We start from the raw sequence: 23,210 nt of genomic DNA on the forward strand, positions 1-23,210 counted from the left end.
TCGAATGCGCCGATTGTCTTCGAGAGAGCAACTGCTAGGCGGGCTGGCGGGGGTAGACAAAGGCTCAGTCGGCGAAGCGCGGGCTCCGCCCCGCAGGGGTGGGTCTGCAGCGACGGGTAACTCAGGCTTGAGGATCGTCGCGCAAGCCAGGTCTTCTCCCGCTCCCCTCTAGCTTAGCTGGAAGCCCAACCCAGTCCCCGCCCTCTGGAGACTCCGCCATTAAGGTTGGGGTGAAGAGATGAGGGTGTGAGTGATAGCCACATAACCCTCCCGAGCGCTGGAGTTAACTCTGCAGCCACCAGTCACCGCACCCTTAACCCCAAGGCTCTTAGCGCCCCTTCCCCAGCTAGGGGTCCACCCAAGAAGGAAGGGGATCTCTGATTGGCCGGTAGTGGGCTCCTCAATCTAATTAGAGGGCTATGGACCCCACACTCTGGTACCGGGTCTGGAGGTGATGGAGTAGAGGCGAAACTACAACTCCCAGGAGGTAGCAGGGCTACCCGACTCTCCATGATCACATGGCTTCCTTCTCTGGGAGAGGGAGTCACGCGGTAGGCCGGTTGAGAAGGCGGGGCCGTCGGGCTAGCCCGCGGCGCCAGTGGCCTATGGGCTGCCGGGTCAGACGGGCGCGCGGTAGGGGGCGGGGCCTGGCGCGCGTTACGGCGCGGGAGCGCGCCGGTGGCGGCGGCTGTTGGGGGGCGGGGAATATCGTCTAAGGCGACCGTGGCAGCTTGGGCACCGAAGACTGCCAGTGGCGGCGGCTCGTGGTGCGGCTCGGCGCGCGGCCAGTTTTCCAGTTCGGAACGAAAAGCTCGTCGTCGCGGTCCCCGCCCGGAAAGTTTGGTGCGGAGCCGCGAACTCCTGGCCGGCGCGGCCCGGCATGAAGCGGCGCTAAGGAGCCGCCGCCGCCGCCGCCGCCTGAGGAGGAGCCGCAGCACCCCGGGCCACGCCGATGACTACTGCAAACTGTGGCGCCCACGACGAGCTCGACTTTAAACTCGTCTTTGGCGAGGACGGGGCGCCGGCGCCGCCGCCCCCGGGCTCGCGGCCTGCAGGTGGGTGTCGGGCGGGGCGGGAATGAGGAGCGTCAGCTCTTCTCGCTCGCACGATCTCGCCCCCTCCCTGGTCCCCGGTCGTCCCGAGTCTGGTAACGTCGTGTGTGTGTGGGTGTGTGTGTGTGGTGAGTAAAGAGCGGATTTAAACCACTGAAGGAGGCGTGTGAGTCGCAGCGACTTGGAAGTGGCTGCGGGCTTGGCTGGAAGCAAACTAGTGGGGACCTGGACTCCGGGAGTTTGGAGGCCGAGGGTCGGGGCCGCTGCCCAAGTGGCGTCTGGTTGTCGCTGCTTTGCCAGCGTGGTGTGAAGGAAATGTCCCTGTAAAGTGTAAGCAGGGTTTTTCATCTATTCTAGGTGTTAAAAACAATCTCCATTTGAAAGATGCGCATTCTGGAAATGCAGGAGATCTCTAAAATTCGTGCTCATGTCTATTTAAATATACTTCGCTAGGAGAGTAATGCTGCAGTGTTAAATTTCCACTTGTGCAAGTTAATGGCTCACATTTAGTTAGAAGTGTAACTATAACGGGACTTTTCTGAAAAATAGGTTTCTTTTTTTTTTGCAGCAGAGTGTTTCGGAACATTTTTAAAAGTGGGGTGCCTTGTCCATAATTCTCCTAGAAAGTTCTGGAAGTCAGTTTTTATTTTCAGAAAAAGCTCACCTCGGAAGATGTTTTGAAGGAGATCCTGTATTGAGTTTAAAGGAGATCATGAAAGGCTGGGCACCATAATGCTTGGAGGTCAGACCAATCAGGAAATAGAAACAGGATGGCTGGGGACTTGGAACTCTCCTGTGACCTGGTTTGGAATACTGTGGTTCATTAAGTTCAGTTTCCCTATTACTTATGCAAGCGAACTTCCAAAGGAAAATGGATAAAATCAATCCCCCCTTTATTCTTTCCGAGTGTTAGGTGAATTACTTAATGTTCATATGATGTTCAACAGACTGTTCTGTAGGCTTGCACTGAAAAACATATCAGAACGTATTATATAAAAATTCTCTGCGAAGTATTTGTACTGTATTATCAGTTCTCTTAGCTTTTTTTATGTTAGATGTCTTTTTCAATTCCATTGACATTGTTTGAGCACCTGTTATACTCAGGATGGTGTTTGGTAGTGTTAATGATGGGCGAAGAAAGAACTGAGAGGCCCCTCAAGGAACTTGGGAAATGGGATGGAGGCACATAACCCAAATAACTGTGCTACTAGGCTAACTGAATGGTGCAGGTTTTGATAGAGGTAGAAACGGGAAAAGTGGCTTTTGTGGAGGGTTGCATTGAATTGTACTTAGATCATTGGGGTTTAACAAAAAAAATACATCGTTTGAATGAGTATTTTCATTATAGAGAAGATAAACAGTTAATGATGTCAGCAAACTTTTATTGGACACAAACTTGATTGAGAACATGATATACCAAACAGATGATCCATAAGGATGTTAATCAAACATGTAATAAAGGAGAATCATCATGTAGTTGGAATTGTATGTACATCTCAAACATTAAGTAACATTTACAAGCTATGAAAACAGCTTTTTAAGGAATGATTTTTGCCATAAGTCCTCTAAAAAACATTTTGATATGGGTCAAAATCAAAATGGGTCTAGAAGAAGTTAAGATTTGAAACTTGATTTATAACTGGTTTTCCCAAAGTTAAACTTGAGCAGCTTTGTGACGAAACGTCCCTTTTAAAGTAGTCTAGTAGCTATTTAAGTCTCAAAAACTGAGGGTAAAATACACATGACACAAACTGTTTTTAATTGAATGATTCAGTGGCATTTAGTGCAGTCACAGCATTGTGCAACCACATCTATCTAGTTTCAAAACATTTTCATCACCCTAAAAGGAAACCCCAAACCCATTAAGCAGTTGCTTTTCTTTCTCCCTTGCCCCCTCCCAGTCCCTGGCAGCCCAGTCTCTAATCTGGGATCTGTCTCTATGGATTTACCTATTCTGGATATTTCATATAAATGGACTCATACATATATGACCTTTAGTGTCTGGCTTCTTTGACTTAATGCAGTGTTTTTGTGGTTAATCCATGCTATAGAAGATAGCAGTATTTTGTTCCTTTTTATGACTGAATTATATTCTGTCGTATATTTACTGCGATTTCTTTACCTATTCATCCATTGATGGACATGAGTTTTTTCTACCTTTTGGCAGTTGTAAATAGTGCTGCTATGAACACCTACTAGCTAATTTTAAAATTCTTTTGAAAATGATGTGTTAAATGTTCAAAATCAAGGTTTCAAAGTTATTTGTCATATTAATTTTCATTAAAAAATATTTATTTATTAGGCTGTGCTGCATGTTAGTTGATGCATATGGGATTCTAGCTCTTTTAACTCAGGATTTAACTCAGGCCCCTGCATGGGGAGTACAGTCTTAGTCACTGGAGCACCAGGGAAGTTCAAAATAAATTTTCATTTTATTAAGGATAATTAAGAGTGTGTAGTTTGAAGGACTAAGTGGATTAACTAATATGCTTTTAGGATGATAATATGCAGTAAGGTGGGCCATGAGAGTAAAATTGCTTACTAGAATTCAGATCAGTATTGGGTCATAGCAGTGAGTTTGCTTGTGTCTGAGTTCTCTTCCTCAGTGAAGTGGAACATTCCACGAGGGCAGGGATAATATAGATATCTTGTTTATAGATGCCTAGCACAGTGCTTTTAACATAGTAGGCACCCACTATTTGTTCAGTTAATGAAAAAGTACCACTTAAGTTTTGAGTCAATTGTTTTTTCTTTTTTTTTTGTCATAAGGGAAGTTTATGAGACTTGTCTTAGTTCTTTGACTTTTATTGGTCAATACCATAAGACAGTCATTTTGAGTTCCAGGTTTTCCTTCTCTTAAATGCTTGAGAGTACTTGTGTCATATCTAAATTTCCATACAGATTTTAAAAAATATTTGGAGTTGGAGAGGATAGTGGATGAAGACTGAGGACAAGGCAAGAAGCTGAATTTAGTGAATATCCTAAGCAAGCTTATAAAATACAAATTAGATGATTTGACACTTGAGAAAGTCAATACATTGTGACTGACTTAAGTTTATTACTTACCAAGGTATTTTGAGATTTTTTTCCATTAAAGAAAATTTAAGATTCTAGAGTCTTTAGCTTTTTTTTTTTTAATATGAGGACAGTGTTAACGTTGACATTTTTTCCAGTTAAAAGTGAATCAAAATACTATGTTTACATTTCCTTTACTTAATACCTAGTTTGAAAATGAAGATATACCTCATGAGTAAATAGAGAATTTTAAATTGGTGTTTAATGTATTTCGCTAATATTATTTGCCACCATGAAGGGTAGCTTCTGGTGCTCTATTTTAGTGTATTGATATATATTAGTTAGGTGTTATAATAATCTTTATGTTTCAGATTTAAAGTTTCATTCTTAGGATTTGTTCATTACTAAACTTTGACTTTCTAGTCCCGGAGGAGAGTCACTGGGAGGAGGGTGTGCTGTAGGTGTGTTGTATTTTATCTGTTGTTCGTTTTTAAAAGGAGAGAAATAGATGGAATATGTATTTTTACTAGAAATTTACTTTATGATAAGTGTAGTTTTGTCAGATACCACTTTAATATGCAGCTTTTTCACACATAAAGTTGAGGGGAAATTTTTTTAAAATAAAAATTAAACAGTGAATTTGAGGAACTTTCTCTAGATCATTGTCCTAATCTTTAATCTGTAGTGTTTGACTTTGTTTAGTGCTTGGACATCTGATTCATGTATTCTTTATAATTTACTGTCTTTTAGATAATTTCATTTTCTCACTTTTTTGTTTTTATTAAAATTTGTACTCTATTTTTGTTTCTCTTGTTTTAAATGAGATAATGTATTTAAAGGTCTTAGCACAGTCCTTGGCCCAGTGGTACTCAGTAAGTGGTGGTAATTTTTTTTCAAAATGGTAAGATTTTTTAAAAAACACCTGAAAATTGATGATTGATTATTTTTTTATTTCCTCCCATTTCCTAGACCTTTTTTTTATAGTAAACTAAAATATTGAGAGAGAGAATAAGGGCAGATGAGAGATCTAGTCTTTTAAACCTTACTAAATGTGTTGGAATATTTGTCTTAAATATTTTTATTTTTTCCTTTTAATTTTATTCCAGTTTTCAGTGTTACCTCCTTTCTCATATCTTTCTAAATATACGCACTGAAGGTCACTTGCTTTTAATTACATTTTTCTACTTACTTGAATTAGGTTGTTACTAACTCAGAATGGTGTGAAGGATGGTTGCTTTACTAACCATACTAAGTATAATTGGATATTTAAATCAGTATGAAAAAGGGAAGTTGCATGTATGGTTTCCTGTAGAAATTAATGGTGTGTTTATATAGCACATTAGATACTATAAAGGAAGATTTGATTACTGCTGAACCTTACTTTCATACCATCGGTCAGCTTTTTCGTTAGACTTGAATGCAGTGAGAATATATATTTGGTGACTGAGTCAATGATAAACGTTTCACCATTTCACTTGGAAAAATAATATTCTGTTTCCTTGACATTTTTCCTGATAGACGTAGACAATACTCCTGAGGGTATTAGCAGAATTTTGTGATGGAGATTAGTGAATAACTGTGTTTTAGCGAGTATGAGGGAAAATTAAGGAAAACATTATAGTTGTTTTGTTAAAACTTTATCATTGTAAGAGCATTGCTATATCTGTGCTTTCTTAGATTTTCCCATTTGCTAATTATTTTTGTTGTTATTTATAGTTGCTCAGTTCAGTTGCTCAGTTGTATCCGACTCTTTGTGACCCCATGGACTGCAGCACGCCAGGCCTCCCTGTCCATCACCAACTCCCGGAGTTTACCCAAACTCATGTCCATTGAGTCGGTGATGCCATCCAACCATCTCATCCTCTGTTGTCCGCTTCTCCTCCTGCCTTCAATCTTTCCCAGCATCAGGATCTTTTCCAATGAGTCAGCTCTTCACATCAGATGGCCAAAGTATTGGAGTTTCAGCTTCAAATCAGTCCTTCCAATAAATACTCAGGACTGATCTCCTTTAGGATGGACTGATTAGATCACCTTGCAGTCCAAGGGACTCTGAAAAGTCTTTAGTTGCTCAGTTGTGTCCAACTCTTTTACTACCCCATGGACTGTAACCTGTCAGGTTCCTCTGTCAGTGGGATTTGCCAGTACAGAAAGGTTATTTTGGCATATATTCTAAACTATTACCAGAGATAATACTATAGTAATTTTATTAGATGATATAAAAATTAAAACTTGGGTATTATGTATATTGCCAAGACACTGCGGGGAGGGTCTAGTAAGGCCTGAAACTTAAGTATTTAAGGGCATTTGAAATATTAAGATAAGTTGTAGAATTAACTTATTATTATGACTTGCCTTTGGTAGCAACCAGTGAACTTTGCCTAAAATTATTGTATATATTTTTACTGAATTATATCCCAGACTTTGCTTTTGAGTCTTGCTCTGTGTTTATTTTTTTCAATGAAGTGTGATCATGAAGACATTCTTGGTAAGAAAATGTGGATGGAGTTTATTGTTCTTTAGAAAAAATGATAAATATTAATATGTAAAATGGAAACATTTTAAGAGAAGATAATAAGTTGGGTTATTGATTGTGAAGTTTAATGTATCTTTTACTTTCCTTCTTAGTATGTGATTCAGTATGGTGATGTTTTATATTAAATAAGAGGTAGGATTGAGGAAGCCAGAATACATTGAAGTCAATTGCATTACTCCTAAGAGATAGGAAACCTGAGTTGGTTGAGCCTCATTTGATAGAAAGCAGTGGTTTGACTGCTCACAGCAGTAACATAAATAAGGAAGGTGTTGTCTAAAGCTGTTCTGGTGGGTCAGGGGAGTAGACATAGCAGACTTGGCAGTAAGCCTGGCTTCTAAAACAAAATCCAAGTCATCAAATTTGCCCAGGCATGCCATATGAGGTTCAAGTAACAGTGGAATTTAAGAGGAGTGAATTTGTTCAGGGAGGCTTAGGAGAGTCACAAGCAGTAGCAAGCTTTTTTAACAGCCATAATTTTAGCTCATACATAGCATGAGTCTGCATAAATTTCAATATTTCTGGTAATGTTTATAAATTATATAGCATGAGTCTCACCTGTTTGCATGAATTCAGTGGATTTGAGAAGACAGGAACAATTGGATCTGTAAGATTTGAGCAGAATATTCTATGAATTGTCTATGAATTGATAGCTGAACTTTAGTTGTTGGGATAGTTCTAATTAGCATATTGATATTCCTGTATGTAAGGGAAATGCATCTTTATGAGAACCTGAAAATCTCAGGTACACTGGAAAAGTCACTTGACGGTTTCATTTTCTTACAAAATGTACAGTTCCTGTTTATCTTATGTTTCAGAAGTGGGTGAGATTTTTACTGTTTTAAAATCTATTTTCAGTGTCTTAAAATTTTTATATTTCTTAATTTTGTATTAAATTTGTATCACCTTTGCTGTTTAATTAGAAAATAGGTAGGATTATGTGAGCTTAGAAATTATAACTTTTTAAAATAATGTTGATTTATGTCACACATAAAAATATTTCTAAAAACATTTTTTCCATCATTGGCCAGAACACTTTTATTGGACAGTTTGTGAGTCATACTTAAATGCAAATATTTTTCAGTGTTAGTTTAAAAATATTTTTAAATTAAATAGCATTCAGGAAAAATATGACATTCAGAAATTGTTGAAGCTAGATGATGGATATATGGGAATTCATTGTAATAGTCTGTATTTTTATGTATGTTTTAAAATTTCCATAATAGAAAGTTTTAAAATGACAAACTCTTCAAGGCTCTCTCTTAGGATAAGAAAAATATTCACTTAAAAAGTAGCATTGTGAAGTTGATAGAATTTGCTGTGGCATGTACTTTTTTTGAAAACTGCTTTAGCAAAAGCTAGTTGTGGTATGTCTGATTTCCAAAACCCATTTCTCTCTTTGGGTAGAATTAGCAGTGGGATGTTGGTGGTGTACATAAATAGGAAGGAAACTGATCTTGTGATGTGCGTTTGAGTAGGTATTTTTTAGTTTTTCTAAGTTTTTCTAAAATATTTTCTAAGTAACTACATGAGATCAGAAAAATTCACTTACTGTTTAATGATTTAATGGCTTGAAATTATTTAAAAATTTTTTAATGTTTGAAAAGTTTTAATGTTTGACCATGTTGCTTATATCCATCAGTCTAATATTTATTAAGTATTGTTAATCTCTTAAAGTTTTAAATTTATTATGAAATGAAACTAGAGAACTTGATCTTAATTTTAAGACTAGATTTTAAATCTTGGTGGGTATCCCTTCTCCAGGGGATCTTCCCAACCCAGGGATTGAACCCAGGTCACCCACATTGCAGGCGATTCTTTACCATCTGAGCCACAAGGGAAGCCCTATACGTAATTAGTGGAGATTAATTCACAAAAATAATGCACATATAAATTCTTTTGATTGTGTACCTTTCAGAGCAAAGAAGATTTGAAATTTATATCTTAAGTTTTGCTGTTTATGAATCATACTGAATTCTAAAGGAATGTAAGTTTTAACCTTGTCCTTTATATAAGGAAAGTCTTTGGGGAAAATACTGAAAGTTGTATCTAAATGTTACTTTTTAGGGACTTCCTGGTAATCCAGTGGTTAACAATCCACCTGCCGATGCAGGGGACACAGGTTCGATCCCTGGTCCAGGAAGATTCCACATGCCACTGGGCAACTAAGCCTGTGCACCACAACTACGGAAGCCCATGCGTGCTCTGCACACCATAGTGAAGACCCAGCGTAACCTAAATAAATAAATAATTTTTTTAAAGTTACTTTTTAATTTTTTTATTGTTGTATAAGCATTTTAAGGAAACTTGATATTTTCCTCTGCCAGCAACATTTCCTTGTAGTTTTCACTTCCTTTCAGTAAAGGTTCAGTGAAGAATGATGTTCAGAAATTGTTGAAGTTACATGATAAAGGTATGGGGACTAATTACTGTATTCATTACTTTATGTTTGAAATTTTCTATAATAGAGAATTTCAAAACCTTTAGGCCATGATGCAGAGTAAGAAATTTTGTTTTGAGCCAGCAGATACATGTTTAAACAGAGAGAACTGAGATAGAAGTGTTAATAAAGTAGCATTTACCTTTATTCTGGCATTACTTTCATATTTTCTTTTTCATTATTTTAAAACATTGTTGGTCATGTCTCACTAATAGATAACTACCTTCAGTTTGAAAAACTGAGCTCTAAAAGGTGGTTTCATATTTCTGATTATATTAAAACTGGTAGGTCATTGACAAGTTGTTATTATTCAAGCCATATTTCCTGTGTCTGTAGTTCTTTAATACAATACAAAAAATATTTTTTATTGTGGTTGTCATGGTTGTCAAGGGGGGAGAGGAGGGAGAAGGATGGACTGGGGATTTGGGGTTGGTAGATGCAAACTATTATATTTAGAATGGATAAACTACAAGGCCGTACTATATAACTATATCCAGTCTCCTCGGAACAATCATAATGGAAAATAACATTTAACAAAGAATGTATATGTATGTAACACTGAGTCATTTTGGTGTAAGATTGGCACAGCATTGTAAATCAGCTCTACTGATGTACATTATTTTTTTGTTGAATTAGCATATTGCTGCCTTTTTATTTTATTGCTATCTTTTATACAGCATATTGCTGTATTTTTACTGCTGAATTTTGCCACTTCTTGAAAATGAGTTATATCTCCCCCTTTCTCTTCGCTCTTTGTTCTAACTCAAGTCTTGGTCAGCTTCTATTTGGATTTATGTAGTTTTCTCTTCATATTTTATTCCCTAATTCAATTTTAAAAGTCACAGCTAAAATTATCTTTGATTCCTGCTCCCTTCTGTCTATAACTTGCCTCTAAACTGGTTTTCCTCATTGTGCTTTTACCTTTTTTATATCCCTTACTCTATACATTAATATAACATTTTCTTTATTAATATTAATTTTAAAAATTATATCATCTCGTTTCAGGACCAGTATGAAATCTTTCTACCCATATATCCGAAGTGCCTCTGCCAGCCACATACTGTTTCATAGTCTCTTTTGTGAGACAGTTTAGAAACATTATTTTGAGGTAGTACTGAACTAGGTCTGGGTTCTAAATTCATATCCATTGCTAGTTGAGTGACACTGCCAAAAAGCACAGAATAATTTCAGGCTCATTTTATTCTTTCGTTTTATAAGAGAGGAAACGTAGGTTCAAGTTGGCTTGCCCAGGGTCATTTAACTAGTTAGTTACAAAACAGAGGCCCGGGATCTCTGGCTCCTAGTTTTTGTTTTTCGTTAGTAAATTGCTTAATTTCTACTTGAAAATCCTGAACTTTTTTTGCCTAGCCTGTAAGTTTCATCAATTTTGTAACTTCTGTTTTTGTGTGTGTGGTGTTAAGTAAATACTTAACCCAACATTATTGAGTACTATTATATGCAAATTATTTATATATATATTATTTCTAAGTCTTATAACCTGAAGAGGTAGGTACTATTTCCATTTTGCCCAAGGAAGCATAAACGAAGGTAGATTTGATCATCTAGAAAATAGAAGGGTTGGGATTTGAATCCTGGTTTTCTGACTTTGGCTCTTTCTGGTATTCCTCTTGTCTCTCTACTCCCAGAAAGAGTTCAAGTACAGAAATAGTTTTTCCTTTGGTAAAACCAAGACTCATGATGAGCACATGGAATCAAACATACCTGAGGCAGTTACCCGTGTTCCTATGACTAGACTTTATGCTTTGGGCTCAGAGTGGCCGCTTGAGGAATGCCTCTTACTCCTGCCTGCTCTAGACATTTTTAAATGGTAGCTATAGTACAGCCAGACCAATAAAGGGTACCATGCAGCTAACCATGCTTGGCCAAAATTTGGCTCTTTTGGATTTCTTTGCTTCCTTATGGATCTGGAGGTCGAGAAGTCATACTTTTAGGTTTTAAGTAGTGAGGATTTCGTCTTTCTCTTTGGTAACTCTCTCCCAAGTTGTCCTAATTAGGGTCTGGCTTGTGGCCTTTGCAGGCCAATTATGCACGTCTTAAAATTTAAAGCACTTTTAGATTTGTCATGAAAATTATCCTAAACCTAAATAAGGCAAAAGTTCAAAATTTAAAAAATGCTAAATTACTAGTTAAGATAGTTTTTGTTTTTTTTTTTTAATTTAAACATTTTGCTTTCAAATGCTTCAGCAGATACATAAGTACTACTTATTTCTTCGGTTCAATTTAGAACTGAAGTAAAACTGCTCTACCTTCTATAGCCGCTAGTGCTGACACACATTTTTTTCCTTGATATTTTGATCAGTATGCCATCTGCCACTTGTTCTTATCTCCTAAGATCAGCACTGCCTTTGGGCTTCTCTTTGTCTACTACGTATTTCTTTTTACATACACTCTTCTGGCTCTAACCAGAACTCTCCTTTCAGAGCAAAAGCAAGAAGGTTCTTTTGTTATGTTACCTGGTACATGTTGACTGATCATTGTTTTGAAACTTGCTTTGACTTTTTATCATCTGATGACTGTTTAAAGGAAATAGTAGTGCTTTTTATTTTCTAGTTTAAACATATGCAAAATAGGAATGTTTGGGGTTGGCATTTGGTGAGGGCAGGGGAAGAGACACAAACACTGACTTCACTTGCTTCTTTTTAAGCATGAGGACGGATTTTTCCAGAAGCCTAAAGCAAATATAACCTCTCATTTCATTGACCAAAATTGGGTTACATTCCCTTTCCTAAATTAGTAACTAGTAAAGACAAATGGAATTATTCTTAGCCAACCAGGCCCATCCCTTGGTCTGAGGAGGTGATTGGCTTTCCCTGAGGTACAAGGCTGCACAGAAGAGAAAACCTGTTAGGAGGAAACGGATGCTGGGGGCAGGAGGTTTGAGATCCTCCAAAATAATTATGTTTTTTCTATCCACAGTATGCTAGCAGTTGAGGAACTTTAAAATGTAGATGTGACTTTTCCTTTGCAATTACTTTTACTGGCACTTGAGTTTCTTGCTTTGTCAGAGTTCTTCAGGTAGACAGTGGAGCCTATATAAGTGCAGGGAAAGAGGATGAAGTATGGTTAGTAGGTTTCTAGTGGGCTTGGTAGATGGCGTATATGAGGCACCAAATCATGTTCCTTGTATGGTTCAAATGGAATCAGATGGTCTTGCAGACATACAGAAACATAAGGAAAGAACCTTCTAGTTAAACCAATCCCAGTGTAAAAATTTTTTTATTTATTTTTAAATTGAAGGATAATTGCCTTACAAAATTTTGTTGTTTTCTGTCAAACATCAGCATGAATCAGCTATAGATGTACGTATGTCCCCTCCCTCTTGAGCCTCCCTTCCCATCCCACCCCTTTAGGTTGATACAGAGCCCCTGTTTGAGTTTCCTGAGACATACAGCAAATTCCCATTGGCTATCTATTTTACATATGATAAGTGTAAATTTTCATGTTACTCTCTCCATACATCTCACCCTCTCCTCTCCTCATGTCTATAAGTCTGTTCTGTCTGTCTGTTTCTCCATTGCTGCCTTGCAAATAAATTCATCAGAACTGTCTTTCTAAACCAATCCCAATTTTTAAAAATAGACATAGTAAAGTATTTTTTACATGCTTTATGTATTTACCTAACTATCTGTGTAGATATCTGTCTAGCTGTCTGTCTATCTTTTGGTCTTGCCTTGTGACTTGCAGGATCTTAGTTCCTTGACCAGGGATTGAACCTTGGTCCTTGGCAGTGAAAGTGCGGAGTCCTAACCACTGGAGCCCAAGGGAATTCTTTGTAAATGCTTTTTAAAGTATTTTATTTCATCCTTTATCTTTAAAGCTAGTCTAAAAATAACTAACACTTGTTAAAAGATAAAACAGAAGGATATGCATGGGGAAGAGAAAGTAGAAACCAGACAGGGACGTTGTATAAGAGCTCCGAGTAACTGAGTGGGAAGGGACCTCTAGATCATTAGCTGAGTGAATGTACTAAAATGGTTCAGTCTTTTAATATAGCTTACTGTGTCAACATTATTACATATGAGTATGATTCAGTTAATTGGAGTGGATGTATACTAAATACAGTAGTAATACAGGTATAGAGAAGGCCCTCTGAGAGCATAAATGACAGTTTAACTTGGAGAGGTCACAGAAGTTATATTTGAGCTGGATCCAATAGGATTATTTGCCTAGATAGGGTAGGAAATACATTTCAGGCCGACTTTCAAAAACACAAGTTAGTGTAGTCCTTTTCTTGTTGGAAGACGAGCTGTAGTATCCAGATGTGACTGGAAAAGGAGAGCCTGTTGTGCTGTATTAAGGAGTTGGATTTTAGACTGAAGACAGGGAACTGTCAAAGAATTCCAAGCTGGACAAGAATGTCAGATTTATGACTTAGATCTCTCTGCTACACTGCGGATAATGGACTGAGTAAGGCAGGAATGGAGGCAAAAGCAGTGTTGTGTCTGAGAAATGATAATGGGCAGAGGTGTAGAGATGGCAAGTTGGGAATGATGCTGAGATAGATTTAGGGGAAAGCAATCAAAAGGACCTGGTATCAGCTGAGTAAAGAGAGGAAAGAGACTAGGATTATTTCTTTTTTTCTAATTTGGGTCAATTGTAATAGGAGAAGCAGATTTGGAAGTAGGAAGGGGGAAAGTGATTTATTTTAATAAAATGTAACAGGCACTGTGAAAAGTCTTATCAAAGAGTGGAAAAATATGGAGAAGAGACTAGACAAAGTAAAAAGGGGGTTTGGGCTTTTGGTGGGGTTTACGTTGTGGGAAGGTGACTAGGAAATGTATTATAAATAAAGGTTGTTTTTGTAAGATTTGTTATGCAGTTAAGAGTAGTTCTCTTCCTGGTATGGGAGAGGGGAGCACCTTTACAAAGGGAAATTTATGCCCAGCTTTTGGGCAGAAATGGAGAGAGAGGATAGAGAGGTTTTCCTGTTTGCTGTTTTTCAGTTGACTTCAGCTCAAATAATCCTTATGCCATAGTAGCATATTTTGGAATAGCATATGCTGATCTCCTTCAATAATAAACTATTTATTTGAATTGTGCTGTTTGATAAGTTTTGACACATGTGTATCTATGAAAATTTCATCACATTAAAGATGGTGAACATATCCATCACTTCCGAAAATTTCCTTGTATGCTTTGTCATCATTCCCACACACTCACCTTTCCCCTTTTCCCAGACAGCCACTGAAATCACTATAGAAAACATATAAATGGAATCATGAAGTATATAGTTTTGGTCTTTTTTGTTGTTGTTCTCGTTTCTTTCATTTGGCATTGTTATTTTGAGATTCATACGTTAGTATATCAATAGGTCATTCATTCTTACTGAAGAATAGTTTCCATTGTATGCATATCTCACAATTTGTTTATCCATTCACCTCTTGATCGACTTCTGGATTGTTTTGGCTTACAAATAAAACTGTTATGAACATTATGTGTAAGTCTTTGTGTGGGCACTTACTTCCTTTACCCTTAAATCTGTGGTTGGTCATATCGTAGGTGTAAGTTTAACTTTTTGAGAAACTGATAAACTGTTTTCCAAAGTGGATGTATCATTTCACATACCTTACTAGCAGTGGAAATGTACATTTCCACATTTTCACCGATGTTTGAATTGTAGTTTTAGTTCTAATAGGTGCATAGTAGTATTTCCTTGTCATTTTATATTTCCCTAATGACTAATGCTGTTGAACATCTTTTTATGTGCTTTTTCGCCATCTGTATGTCTTTTTTGGTGAAGTGTCATTTAAATCTTTTGCATATTTAAAAAAGCTTTTTATTTCAAAATAATTGTAGATTCACAGAGTGTTGCAAAAAATATAGAGAGGGAGTTTCTGAGTATCCTTTACTTAGTTTCTTCTAATGATAAACTTGCAAAACTATAGTTTAATATCAAGACCAGGAAAATGACATTGCTGCAATCCACCAGACTTATTCACTTGTTCCCATTTTTACGCACACTGTGTGTGTGTGTATGTGTGTATAAAATGTTATATAAATTGAGTCATACAGTGTTTAACCTTTCGAGCCATTCTGATGTATGTGTAATGACATCTCATTGTGGTTTTAATTGATATTCCCCTAAAGGACTACTCTAGTAAGCATCTTTTAAAATCATCCATGTATAATTTTTTGGTCAAGAGTCTGTTCAAGTCTTTGCATCCTTTAAATTGTTTTTTATTGTTGAGTTTTGAGAAGTCTTTTTTTAAACACAAGTCTTTATCAGATGTATGTTTTACAAGAGTTTCTCCTAATCTATGGCTTGTCTTTTCATTAACTGTCCTTTGCAGAGGTTTTTAGTTTTGATGACGTTTGTTCCTTTATGGATTATGCTTTTGATATTATAGCTGAGAAATTGTGCCAACCTATATAACAAAAAAGAAGCAGACCTCATAGAGAAGAAACTAGTAGTTGACAGTGGAGAGAGGGAAAGGAAGAGGGGCAATAGAAGGGTAGAGCATTGAGAGGTAAAAAATATTAGATAGAAAATAAGCTACAATTACATATTGTACAACATTGGGACTGTAGCCTACATTTTATAACAACTATAAATTAAGTTCAATCTTGAAATAAAATAAATTGCAAGGAAAAAAGAAATCTTTGCCTAACCTAAGTTCACAAAGATTCTCTCCAAGGTTTTCTTTTGGAAGTTTTGTAGTTATCGTATTGAGGTCTGTGATCTATTTTGATCTACCTATTAATTTTTTGTGTGTATGGTGTGAGGTATGGACCGAAGCTCACTGTTTTTACATGTGGATGTCCAGTTCTTCCAGCCCTATTTCTTGATAAAGCTATCCTTTTCCCCACTGCATTGCCTTTGAACTTTTTTGAAAACTCAATTGACCATAAATGTATGAGCTTATTTTTGGACTCTGTTCTGTGTTAAGCTGTGTGTCTGTCCTTTACCATTACTGTACTGTCATCTGTACCTTTATAATACTCTTGAAATCAGATAGTGTCATTTTTTCCAAATTTGTTCTTTTCCAGATTGTTTTGGCTATTCTAAATCTTCTACCTGTCCGTATAAATTTTAGAATCTGTTTGCCATCTTCTACAAAAATGCCTAGTAAAATTTCAACTAGGATTGTGTTGAATCTATAGACCAGTTTCAGGAGAACAAATATCAGTATTGAGTCTTTAAATCCAGAAATGTCTCTCTTCATTTATTTTATTAAATATCTTTATTATTTTATTATATTGCTATTATTACTTAATTTCAGCAATAGTCTGGAGTTTCTCATGTGCAAGCTTATACATCTTTTGTCTGATTTATCCTTATGTAGTTAATATTTTTTGATGCTATTGTGTTTTTATGACTATTCATGTACAGAGTTTATGTGAGACCTTTGTTTTCATTTCTCTTGGGCATATACCTGAGAGTGGAATTGCTGGATCATAAACTAATTCTATGTTTAACCTTTTGAGGAACACCAAACTATTTTCTAAAAGAGCTGCACCATTTTATATTCCTGTTAGCAGTGTATGAGAGTTCCAGTTTCTCTACATCCTTGCTAATACTTGTTATTTTTCCGTTGTGTTTTCTCAATGTGCTTTTGATTTTCATTTCTCTGATTACTAATTATGTTGAGCATCTTTTCGTGTGTTTACTGGCTATTTTTACATCTTCTTTGCTGAAATGTATATTCAAGTCCTAAATACATTTCCATTTTTAAATAGGGTTGTTTGTCTACTTCTTGTTGAGTCTTAAGAATTCTTTATGTATTCTGGATACTTTTTGAGATTATATCATATGCTTATAAAACAGTACATTCTTTTTGCATTGTGTGCATTCCATCCTGGAATTCCCCAAACTCCTTGCTGATTTTTAAAAATTTGCATAGGTTAAAGTTTCATTCTTTGTGATGTACAGTTCTTTGGGGTTTGGCAAATGCATAGAGTTACTTATTCCTTACCTGAATACCATAAAGAACAGATGCGTTATTTTAAAAATTCACCCACTCCTTCTTTCCTTTGTGTCTGGTTTCATTCACTTTGCAAAATGCATTTAAGATTCATTCATTTCATTGTATGAAGAAATATCTAGTTCCTTTTTATCACTGTAAAGTATTCCACTGTATGGATGTATCAGTTAGTTTATCCACTTACCTGTTGAAAGATGTTTTGGTTCTTCTTGATGTTTGGCAGTTATGAATAAATCTTCTGTAAAGAGTCACATACAGGATTTTGTGTGACCATAAGTTTTTAATTCACTTGGTCTTCTCTTACAGTCATGTTTCGGTTTCATTAATTTTTCTCTATTCTCTGCTTTCATCTTCATCATTGCTTTTCAAACAGAATTTTAAGAAAGAGAAGTGGTTGATGTATCTGTTTCTTCAAGGAGATCAATATAGGTGCAGTGAATGGATGAGACTTGAAGCCAGATGACGCTGAAGAGTGAAGAAGTGGTGACAGTGATGGTACATTATTCTTTTTAAAAACTTAGTTTCTGGAGCAAAGTCTTTCAGCTTTGGCATTACTGACATTTTGGACTAGATAATTCTTTGTTTTAAAGGGGGCTGAGGAAATTCCCTGGTGGTCCAGTGTTTGGTACTTATGCTTCCATTGCAGGAGGCCCGGGTTCGATCCCTGGTTGGGGAACTAACATCCCGTGAGTTGCATGGTGCAGCCAAAATAATAAGTAGAGGTGCTGAGTTGTGTATTGTAAGTTCTTTAGTAGCATCTTTGGTCCCTGTATGCAAGTTGTAGCCCTCTAGTTGTGACAATCAAAAATGTTTCTAGACATTATCAAATGTTCCAGGAGGGCATTATGCTCATTATGAGAAGCTGTTGTTTTAGAGAAAGGAGGAGAGAGAAGACCCTAAAGAAGAACTCATATCAAGGAAGCTTTTTTAAAAAACTTACTTATTTATTATTTTTATTTAGCTGTGCTGGGTCTTCATGGCTGCTCCAGCTTTTCTCTAGTTGTGGAGAATGAGGGCTACTTTCTAGTTGCATTGCACAGGTGTCTCATTGTGGTGGCTTCTTGTTGTGGAGCATGGGCTCTAGGGCACACAGTTTTCAATAATTGTGGCGCATGGGTTCAGTAGTTGTGGTTTCTGGAGTCTAGAGCACAGGCTTAGTAGTTGTGACTCGAGGGGTTAGTTGCTCCTCGGCATGTGGGATCCTCCTGGACCAGGGATCAAACCTACCTCTGCTACATTAGCAGGAGGATTCTTTACCACTGAGCCATCAGGGAAGCCCTTAGGGAAGCTTTTTAAAGGAAGTGAGAGATTGAGAGAAGTAGCGAGTAAGAAAAAGAGAAGGAGAAGGTTGAAGTTATAAAAGAGAAGATAGCTAATGGAACTTAGGTAGGAGTTTAGATCAGAGGTGGAGAGAGTAGGTTTATATCTGAGACAAGGCACTTTTTTTATGAGGAAGGAAATGAGAAGGTGATCGTAGAATTTGTATAGATACATATTTTTTTGAGGGTGATATGGAAGATACTCACTTTCTGCTGCCTTTGTCAAGTAGGGTCAAGATCCCTTGCTAAATGAGGTGTCACTATGGAGAATATGACTGAAGAGATGAGAGGTTTGCGATATGGAAAATAAGGAAGGGAGCTGAGCAGAAAAAAACTGATGAAGACAGCTAGTAAGTGGTAGATTTGACTTTAAGGCAGTGTTCTCCGTTGTAGTTTTCTCCTTTAAGTCCCCCATTTAGGCTTTTTAAAAATTATTAGTTTTTGGCTCTGCTGGATCTTCATTGCTGCACTCGGGTTTTCTCTAGCTTAGGTGCGTGGGCTTCTCATTGCGATGGCTTCTTGTTGCAGAGCGCCAGCTCTAGGGCATGCAGGCTTCAGTAGTTGCAGCTGTAGAGCCGTGGCTGAGTAGTTGTGGTAATGGGCCTAGTTACTTCATGGTATGTGACATCCTCTCAGACCAGGGATTAAACCCGTTTCCCCCTGTATTGGTAGGCAGACTCTTAACCACTGGACCACCAGGGAAGCCCTGTTGTCATTACTGTTCTACATACTTTAGTTCAGTTGCCCAGTCGTGTCCGACTCTCTGCAACCCCATGGACTGCAGTACGCCAGGCTTCCTTGTCCATCACCAGCTCCCAGTGCTTACTCAAACTCATGTCCATTGAGTCGGTGATGCCATCCGACCATCTCATCCTCTTGTCGTCCCCTTCTCCTCCTGCCTTCAATCTTTCCCATCATCAGGGTCTTTTCCAGTGAGTCAGTCCCTTGCATCAGGTGGCTAAAGTATTGGAGTTTCAGCTTCAGCATCGGTCCTTCCAATGAATATTCAGGACTGATTTCCTTTAGGATGGACTGGTTGGTTCTCCTTGGTGTTCAAGGGACTCTCAGGAGTCTTCTCCAACACCACAGTTCAAAAGGATCAATTCTTTGACGCTCAGCTTTCTTTATTTATAGTCCAATTCTCACATCCATACGTGACTACTGGAAAAACCAAAGCTTTGAGTAGATAGACCTTTGTTGGCAAAGTAACGTCTCTGCTTTTTAATATGCTGTCTAGATTGGTCATAGCTTTCCTTCCAAGGAGCAAGCGTCTTTTAATTTCATGGCTGTAGTCACCATCTGCAGTGATTTTGGAGCCTGAAAAAATAGTCTGTCACTGTTTCCACTGTTTCCCCATTTATTTGCCATGAAGTAATGGGACCAGATGCCATGATCTTTGTTTTCTGATTGTTGAGTTTTAAGCCAACTTTTTCACTCTCCTCTTTCATTTTCATCAAGAGGCTCTTTAGTTCTTCTTCGCTTTCTGCAAAAAGTGTGGTGTTATCTGCATATCTGAGGTTATTGATATTTCTCTTGGCAATCTTGATTCCAGCTTGTGCTTCATCCAGTCAGCGTTTCTCATGATTTCCTCTGCATATAAGTTAAATAAGCAGGGTGACAATATACAGCTTTGACGTACTCCTTTCCCAATTTGGAACCAGGCCATTGTTCCATGTCCAGTTCTAACTGTTGCTTCGTGACCTGCATACAGATTTCTCAAGGGGCAGGTCAGGTGGTCTGGTATTCCCATCTCTTTCAGAATTTTCCACAGTTTGTTGTAATCCACACAGTCAAAGGCTTTGGCATAGTCGATAAAGCAGGAGTAGATGTTTTTCTGAAACTCTCTTGCTTTTTCCATGATCCAGTGGATGTTGGCAATTTGATCTCTGGTTCCTTTGCCTTTTCTAAATCCGGTTTGAACATCAGGAAGTTCATGGTTCAAGTACTGTTCTGTGTACTTAAACTAATTCATTCCTCAGGTCTCCTCCAAGTGCCTGAATCTCTTCTCAACACTTTCAGACACATTAGTTGGTCTATCAATTTTCTTTTCTTGGAAATTTCTCTCTTAGAGCCTTCTAAATTTCTCAAACCTGGACTGGTTGTACAGCTTAGGCAGTTGTACGTCTGTCATTCTGAGATCTCTCTTCTCCATCATCTTAAGGAGTCCCTTTGCCTTTTGTTGCATCACCTGCTTCTTGCATGTTTCTTGGCTATATATCATATATCCTCCTTTGCTTGGTTACTTCACACTCATTTTGGTGCAGTATTTACTCCAGGAGCATATGAGAGGTAATGGGAGGTAAATATTCAAGAGCTTATGTATGGGTTGGCCAGAAAGTTTGTTTGGGTTTTTCTGTACGATGCTATGGAACTTTTTGGCCAGCCCAATGTTTTTAAATGTCTATATTCTCTCCTCACACCTCATTATTCCTGGTTTTAGATATCTAGATTAGATATCATTTTTTCTCAAGTTTTTGAAGGTATAGCTCTCCATTTTTCTTCTAGCTTCCAGAGTTGCTTTTGAGAAGTCTGATGACATTCTGATTTCTGTGTTCTTCATGTGTAACCTGTTTCTCACCTTCCATTTTTAGAGTTTTTCCTCTTAGTTCCTTGTATTCTGAAATTTAATGATGATGTGTATCAGTCAGGATCTGTTTTTCACCCATTGTGCTGGACTCTTCAGTGATCTTTATTCCTCTTCATTTTTCTGTTCTCTTCTTCTGGAACTTAAAAAAGTTTTAGCTGGAACTCCTGGACCAGTTCTGATATTCTCTCCCATTTCCTATTTGTCTTTTTGCTGAACTCTTTGGGTGAATTGCTTCGACTTGATCTTCCAGTTTTTCTTTGAGCCTTTTATTTGTTACTTTTAATTTCTAGGGGCTCTTTCTTTTATCTTTTTAAGTAAGCATATGTTCTTGTTTTGGGGTTGCAATATCTTCTTTTTTCTCCGAGGTTGTTGAGATGCGTTTTGTTGTTGAGATTTCTATCTTACTGCATAGTCTTTTCCCCCCATATTTCTTTTCTTCTTTACTTGCCTCTGTCTTTAATGTTGAAGCTTTTCTTGGATCTTTGATAATCTTTGGCTATTTGCTTGTTATTATTTTTTTTAATGGGACACCAAAATCTTAATGGCAGTTCCATGATCACAAGTGGCACTTGCTAACGGCAGCCTCATTATAGGATTTTTGCTAGGTCTCCTGTGCTGTCAGTGTGTTGCCTGCAGAGTATAAGTCCATTGTACTATGACAAGGGAGGAAAAAGTCCTGGGCATTTCAATATACACGTTTTTAGAGAGACTTTTTAGTTTATCATTCTGTTTTCGGTATGGTAACTGGCTCTCAGTTATCTTGTTTTACTTCTTCAGAAAATCTCTAGCCTTCTGCCTAGAGGGATAGTTGTCCAGTAGTGCAGAGTTAGGAGGTATGTGAAACTGGGGAGGTGATTAGTGACTCACGAAATAAGTAAACTTTGTGTCAATCTTGTTTTCAACTTTGCCTTCATGTCTACTTCCAAATGTACCTGGTAGTGTATTTCCTGAATGTTTGGATTTCTTTATTGGAAATAAGTTTTCTTTTCACTGTTGGCTTAAGATTTAGCTTTTTCAGGTGCTAAATCAGTTACCATGTGTCTTGCATTCCAGCTTCTAAAAGTTTTGTTGCCATGGTTTCATGTCCTGTTTTGTTGTCGTTTCTCTTGTGAGTTTACATCCTTTAAAAAAATCCTTTTACTATCATTTAACGGAGTTTCAGTAAGGAATGGGTGAACTTGTGTTTTCAGTTCTCTGTGAAAGTTCTTTCGATTGTTTTTGTTTTTTTATTGAGGTAAATTTATATAACACACAGTTAAACATTTTGAAGATTACAGTCAAGTGGTGTTTGGTGTATTCACAGTGTTGTGCAACTATCAGTTCTCTAGTTTCAAAACTTTTTCATCACCTCTTGAAAACACCCCATACCATTAAGTAATCACTCCCCATTTCCTCTCCTCCCCCAGCCTCAGTAACCTGTAATCCTCTTTTGCATATTCTGAAACTATCACATAAAAGGCATCATACAATTTGTGACCTTTTTAGTCTGGCTTTTTTTCCTTGCTATAATGTTTCTCAGGTTCATCCAGGTTGCGGCATCTGTTAATATTTTGCCTCTTTTAATGGTTGAATGGTATTCCATTGCATGTATACACCATAATTTGCTGCCCTGTTCATTCGCTGATCCAGTTAGTTGTTGTTGCTTCTTGACCCACATACAAGTTTCTCAGGAGACCAGTAAGGTGACCTGGTACTCCCATCTCCTGAAGAATTTTCCACAGTTTGTTGTGATCCGCACTGTCAAAGGCTTTACTGTAGTCAATGAAGCAGAAGTAGATATTTTTCTGGAATTCCCTTGGTTTCTCCATGATCCAATGAATGTTGGCAGTTTTTTTCATGACACTGGGAAAGATTGAAGGCAAGAGGAGAAAGGGGTGGCAGATGATGAGATGGTTAGCCTCATCTACTAAGTGGACATGAATTTGAGCAAACTCTGGGAGATAGTGGAGGACAGAGGAGCCTGGTGTGCTGCAGTCCATGGGGGTCGAGAAGAGTCAGACACAACTTAGCGACTGTTATGAGTAATGTTGCTATAAATATTTTTGTATAAGCTTCTTTCAAGACATATGTTTGCATTCTCTAGGGTATATACCTAGAGATAGAATTGTTGGATCCTGTGGTAATTTTATGTTTACCTTTTTGAAGCAATCTGAATGTCAGATTGTTTTCCATAGCCTCTGCACCATTTTACTTGGCCACCATTAATGTATAATGATTCCTATTTTTCCACATCCTCAACAATATAACACTTATTATTTTCTAGGGTTTTTTTGTTTGTCTTTGCTTTTAAAATTAAAACCATTCCAGTGGGTCTGAAGTGGTAT

The 23,210-nt window shown here is 37.6% G+C and overlaps 1 protein-coding gene across 2 annotated transcripts in view; it reads left to right on the plus strand.

The window, feature by feature from the left end:
• The first annotated feature begins 935 nt into the window (after positions 1–935).
• The window catches only part of NFATC3 (nuclear factor of activated T cells 3), a 92,835-nt gene continuing 70,560 nt past the window's right edge, over positions 936–23,210 (plus strand). For both annotated transcript variants that reach the window (XM_068992075.1, XM_068992076.1), the window contains exon 1: positions 936–1,055. In XM_068992075.1, coding sequence (XP_068848176.1) covers positions 953–1,055 — 103 coding nt within the window. In that variant the 5' untranslated portion in view covers positions 936–952. The remainder of the gene's footprint in view (positions 1,056–23,210) is intronic.

Source organism: Capricornis sumatraensis, chromosome 20, assembly GCF_032405125.1.
Source record: "Capricornis sumatraensis isolate serow.1 chromosome 20, serow.2, whole genome shotgun sequence".
Classification (NCBI taxonomy): Eukaryota; Metazoa; Chordata; class Mammalia; order Artiodactyla; family Bovidae; genus Capricornis; species Capricornis sumatraensis.